This window comes from Eucyclogobius newberryi, unplaced genomic scaffold, assembly GCF_026437365.1.
Source record: "Eucyclogobius newberryi isolate DKJ021-1_F unplaced genomic scaffold, fEucNew1.0.hap1 SCAF_7, whole genome shotgun sequence".
In the NCBI taxonomy this organism is placed as follows: domain Eukaryota; kingdom Metazoa; phylum Chordata; class Actinopteri; order Gobiiformes; family Gobiidae; genus Eucyclogobius; species Eucyclogobius newberryi.
The window spans coordinates 11,834,280-11,840,346 of NW_027316389.1; the positions used below are offsets into that span (position 1 = coordinate 11,834,280).

A 6,067-nucleotide genomic window follows, 5' to 3' on the forward strand; every position below is an offset into this window, starting at 1 on the left:
TATCAGCAGATTTCCTTAGCAAATGAACTGTTTGTATTTGCTGTGGTAAAGTATTTTTACTGTTCGTTTCATAAAAATAGAGTGCAAACTCCCTCTGGTAGCAGTTCCTAAAGCTTGAGATGCCTTGTTGGTTGTTAAATGCCTGTGGCCCCATTAGCAGCCAACAACAACAAAGGATGTTGCTCCCATCTGCTTCTTCTATATGGGAGTGGCCGGATAGCTTCTTACAATCTGAAAAAGAATATGTCATTTTTATAGCATGGATCTTCAATCTATGATCTTCAAATGGCTTTTTCATGTCATTTTCACCTTGCTTTAATGAAGTTGCCGCCAAATGTAGGCCGACCGGGTCTGAGGCTGCACATGCGGGTGAACTGCAGACATAGGGGGTGAGTAAATGGTGCGTGGCCTGGAAGCGGAGGAGGAAGAGTCTGGTTTAGACATGCAGACCACACTTTGGCTTTGTGTCTAATCCCTGCTGTCGTAAATCTCTCCTTTGCAGTGCGGGGACGTGCCTGGAGCGCCGTGGCCAGCTGCAGCACTGCCCTCCAGCATGGTAAAACACACACGCCAACCAGCACATTAGCATACCCACTCGCCCCCTATAACATGTCAATGTGCATATTGATCCTCTAAGCCCCTTTTACAGCTGCAGTCGGCGCTTAGCTGGGTAAAGCCTTTAAATTCAACGAGAATGCATGGCAGAGATGTGTGATGTTAGCACAGTAAACAAGAGCAAACATACAGAGACTAGAATAAACTATTTACCAAGATTATTTACTGGGACTCTAAACTTCTAAACTTATAATAAATGTTTCCTGTTATATTTGTCAAGTCTGTTATTGAAAAAATGTGCATGTTATTTAAAAGACATACAGTGGGTTTTGGAAAATGTTGAAGTAGAAGTTTAAAGTTTTATGAGTTGTTTGTTTATAACCAATGGCTGTCAACCACTATCAAAAGGGAAGTGGTTGTAGAGTTATTACAAGAATAAAATCACTCTGTTGAACTCGAGAGGCTTGATCTACCTAAGGAGTGATTGAAAATAGTGTGGAACCAAAATTATTACAATGGGACATCTTTGCATCTTGCTGAATGTTCTTTATCCATCTTTGTTGCCAATGTTTCGTCGGTTTCTTAGCAAATTTGTGAAAAAAAGTCTAACTTCTACAACAGTTTTAATGAAAGAGCAAACTAATAGAACTATGGACACAATGTGCTTGACATTTGGATCTAGACAGAACTTAGTCTGGACTTGGAAGTTGTAAATTGTCCGGTTTGGAATGAAGAAAGAGGTAAATGCCTGTAAAAAATGTGTTTTATCATTGACGTCCATCAGATGTGCTTGTAAATCTGCCCGGCGATGGAGTGAGGCACCCGGTGGAACTAATAAGAAAAGTATGTCTAAAAGGCTTTGAAGTGAAGGTATATTCGTCAAAATAATGACGCTAGCGAGCGGCTGTTACTTGTACATGTACCTTACACACTACTGTGGTATATTATTACACGCTCCACACGTGAACTTCCCTTTTCTGAGACCAAAGTGTTCATTAATTGCGGTTTCGCGGACACGTTGAACCAATAACAGTTTGGGCCATAGGTTTGTTTTTGTAGCTCCTTGTTTCCATCCGTCTCCTGGAGCTTAGATATAGTAGTTAGCAAACGGTGAGAGCTCTTTTTACACAAATGATCCGGCGTGTCTCCTTAACTTCATCATTTGAGTGGGATTGTTAGGAAGCCTTGTTGGAGTTTGCCTGTGGCTGACAGAACAGCTCTAGGGGGGACTCTGAGCCACAGTAATTCTCAGAGACAATGAAATCAGAACGCTCCAGACAGCTCCTAGTACATATTGATGCTCTCTAATAAGGCAATTACCTGTTTTTTGTCCTCCATTATATCCAATCACATTATTTAGCAACACTCCACCTTTTGTTCATCTACAAAGTGCACTTTAAGATGGTTAATCAGTACTTTTTTATTGGCTTTTGTATATAAACTCACCTGTCACAATTTAACAGTTTTACAGCCCTCAAAACCATCTTGCGTGAAGATTATTATTTTTTTAATTATCAAGTACAGCTCTGTTATGAGTGGCTTTCTGTAATGCTAAACGAGGTCGAACTGAACCGACTGTAGGTTTTTTTTATATAACATTGTGCTGTGTTATTACGTAAAAGTAGATTTTGCTCAAAGAAGCTCCTTTAAACCTTTAGATATAATCAGTTTTTGACTAGGTTAAATCAGATACATCTGCTTTATTAAATAATACTTTAAAGCATTAAATTAATTTGCTGTCTGTGTATGACCAGATGTGTAAACCAATCACCCAATGGCAATAACCTTTAAATCATTTTCAGTTAAGAAAGATAAGAAATACATTGAATTATCTCAACTAATACATTTAAGTATATCAATAATGGGATATTGCAGGTCATGAAGAGGATATGTAGCTTACTTTTCACCCATTATGTGAAATGGATGGACTGTAATAATTACAAAACAGCACATAGTAAGATTTTTTGAAAAAAACAAATACGTATTAGCTCAAGCAGTAACTAAAATAAGACTGCTCATTGTTGAATAAAATAATCACATTTACCCAGCACAGAACACATAGTCTTAGGTCTTAAATTACTGTATTTATCAAAGGTTTGTGTGGAATGTTACAACGCATGTTAAATTAAAAGTGCATCAAATGTACAAAAGCAGACAATATTTACAACTTAATTACAAAATATACAGTAAATGTGGCTTTAAGGCTGAACACAGACTATAGAGGACTCGAGCTATCTGTGATAAAGTAACAGTGCAAACAATGTAAAGCCAGCAACAGAAACACAATATTCAAGGGACAAATTAAGGCCAATAACAACTAGAACAAGGCAGATTACATGGATAAGAAAAAAGGTCTGTTGCCCTCGTATTGAAATAAGACACCGAGTCTAAGGAATCCTTACTGTGAGGCATAAGTGAGAATAAGAGCTTACAAACACTGTGTCCAGCTGTAGCATGTATAAATCTATTCACATGAGGTAGTTGCAGCGGAGACAGATTGCGCAGGTGCGTCGTGCGCGCGGAGGCAGCGCAAACACCTGCGCGTCCTTGTTTCACAGCTGGTTGTACTTGGCTTTGCAGTGCAGTATGTGTCTGTGCAGCGCGTCTATCCTGTCCTGGAGCAGCGCGGCGTGCTCGTCCGACAGGAAGCCCAAGTGGACGGACAAAGGCTCGCTGTCTCGATAGACCCCCACGAGCCGGGCCCGCGCGTCTCTGCGCCTGTGCAGCTCGGCCACGCGCTGCGCCGTCCTCCGCCTGAAGACGCACACGGACCCGAGCACGGTCTGGTGGTACTTCTCCCACATGTCCAGCACCCGGTATCCGTGCACGAGCCCCGCCTCGTTGTCGATGAACACCAGGTCCCCGCGGGGCGTTCGGAGCAGGTTGTTGGTGTCCCGCTCCATGATGCGCGAGTCCCACTGCAGGCTGAAGAGGTTGCTCACCAGCCGGTCAAAGTTCGCGGTCAAATAGTCCAACATGATGAGATCCGTCCATTGCACGAGCTCCAGCAGGTCCGCGGCACTTTGGTTCCATAGCTGCTTGAGGCCCGGGTTGAGTCCGCTGCTCTCCTGCCTCAACGGGGCAGGTGTCACCACTCCGGTCAGGTTAGAGACCCACTGCGTGAGAGAGACCACGGCGCGCTCGCTCCACTGTAGCCCCCCCACGCGCGTCCGCACCGCCTGCCACTGCTCGCTGTCGGTGTTGAGCTGGGACAGCGCCAGGGGGGGCAGGTTCGTGATGCCCAGCAGACTGGCCAGGTAATACGTCAGAGTTTCCCCCTGCACTTGGTCCGCGTTGATGCCGTAGCGCACGCACGCTCTGGAGCCGTCTTCAAAAGTGGCGAGCTGGTTGGAGATCCTCCCGCAGCCGGTCTCCAGCTTCACTATGCGATGTGCACGGGCTTTCTCCCGCCACTGCCGCGCGTCCTCCTCCGCGAAGCCCACGGGAAGCAGCTCCTCCAAGCGCTCACTCCAGAACACCCCATCCTCCAAAGGGGAGCCTCCTAACTTGACCGGACCCCCCCTCCGCGCTGACCGCCTCCTGTTGTATCCATTCAGATGGTAATGTCGGCTCCCCAACGTGTGATCCGTGACGTTGCGACCTCCCGCGGGAGAGTGCTGCGGTGCCGCCGGGACAGCCAGCAAGGCGCGGAAAGTTTTCGAGGAGAGGTCCGCGGGGAGAGCGCCGCCCGGCACCGCCAACCCGCGCTTGTGTCGCTCCAGGCGGCTCTCCAAGGTGCTCCACACGTAGAACACGCTCCCGATGGCGCACACGAACAGCAGCGCCAGGAAGTTCGCCGAGACGAGCCTCATGGTGAAGGTGCAAAGAGACACCGCCGCTGACGGAGAATCAGTCCACAGTGGCGCGGATGCGAGCGTCCCGTTCAGCACCGCGGAGATCACGCACGCTCTCAAACCAGTTCATGTCCATGTTGATGTCCCCAAAATCAGAGTCCTGTTTGTGCACAGCGATCAAGCACAAATTCCACCTTCAGTTTGTCCATTATGTCCCTTTTTTATGGAAGTATCAACCGCCAAACGCGCAGAGCGGTTGGTCTCTCTCTCCCCTGCGCGCGCGTCTCCACCGGGCGCTGGATGAACTGTGCTGCTGAGGAGGGAGAGAGAGGAGGGTGACTCGCCGGAGAGTCACGTGACGCTGGTCCCGAGATGGTGGGCGGGTCGTGTGAAGGAGGGAGCGTGGTGCGTGAGTGTGTGCGTGCGTGCGTGCGTGCGTGCGTGAGTGCGTGCGTGAGTGAGTGAGTGCGTGTGTGCGTGTGTGGTGTGCGCACGGTACCATTATCATAATTGATATACCTAGGCTAGGGAGGATTTTTCCCCCTCAAAACTATGTCACTATTTTAAATAAATTATAATCTATGCCGGGAACAGGAGGGATGTTAGTGGGGCGGAATAAGACAGAGATAAATTGGGTGCTGCGCCATGAGAAGCAGCGGTATTGGTGCGTAGCATTACTGGAGTCTTTTAATTAATTGTGTGTGAATGAATGCAGACTAGTGGTTTTATAATAAGGGCTTATCCTGTCAGGTGGTGTAAAGTTCCAGTCTAATAGGAAGTCTACGAAGAAGAAAACTACTGTGGGATAATTACTTTAGACTCAAGTACTTGGTCACGAATTCTTACTGTGTTTGTTATAACCAAAGAAAGGGTTATCATTGCTTGGAAAAACAATATTACCTATTTATATCTCAATCAATTTAAGTTTAGTTTAAAAAGAAAAAAAGTTTTGCACTATCCTTTTTCAGTTCCTTGGTATTATTTCAACACTGGACTGGGAAAACACTATTTTAGGTTGCCAGGTACTTTCCAGTCAGATCAGGAACCTTTTGGTGACACAAGTAGAACACTGACTTTGTTGTAAAGCTGGGACAATTTATTGTTTTGTCACATGGTTTTATTGTATCGCATCAGATCAAATGTATCACGATATTTTGATGGCATCTTGTTTGTCATAGAGCTTTGCTAAACTTGACTTGTATATGGTTTTGTGTTAAATGCACATATGTGTTTCTAACAAAGCCTATGTGTTGTGCATCAGTGTTGGTTTTACAAGCTTTGGTGTTGATTGATTAAAAAATGGAAGAGAGCTTGTATTACAACCCCAACCATTAATGGGCTCATTGTTGCTTTTGTCATTTGATCTGTGCATTCTATTTACATTTGGAAAGTATTGTAGTTCCTAATAATATTGAACAATAATTTCAATTTAAATCACCTTTTTTGTCCTTAAGAGAAATTGCTTGGACATAGTGGCTCCAACATACTTAATGAACCACTAACAGTCTGAATAAATGTGAATAATTAGGTGTTTTCACATACAGTATAATGATAACCAGAACTAAATTCCTATAATCCCCCAGTCCTTATTTTGCCTGAGGAACCACCCAGTTCCCTCTGTCCATGTTGGTGACAGTGGCTGAAAGTGGTTAGACCTGGCTTTAAAATTAGAACTTGAATTTAACTAATCTAATTAAAATGACTAATATTTCCCTTCA

At 45.0% G+C, this 6,067-nt stretch overlaps 1 protein-coding gene across 1 annotated transcript; it reads right to left on the reverse strand.

Moving 5' to 3' along the window:
• Positions 1-2,619: 2,619 nt before the first annotated feature.
• On the reverse strand, positions 2,620-4,497 carry fjx1 (four-jointed box kinase 1). Its single transcript, XM_072435330.1, has one exon. It carries the CDS (start codon positions 4,365-4,367, stop codon positions 3,108-3,110), a length of 1,260 nt encoding a protein of 419 aa, XP_072291431.1. The 5' UTR covers positions 4,368-4,497; the 3' UTR covers positions 2,620-3,107.
• Positions 4,498-6,067: the final 1,570 nt, after the last annotated feature.

What these genes read in the sequence shown, in the direction of transcription:
- fjx1 (XM_072435330.1), bottom strand. Translation starts at nt 4,367, where the DNA reads ATGAGGCTCGTCTCGGCGAACTTCCTGGCGCTGCTGTTCGTGTGCGCC.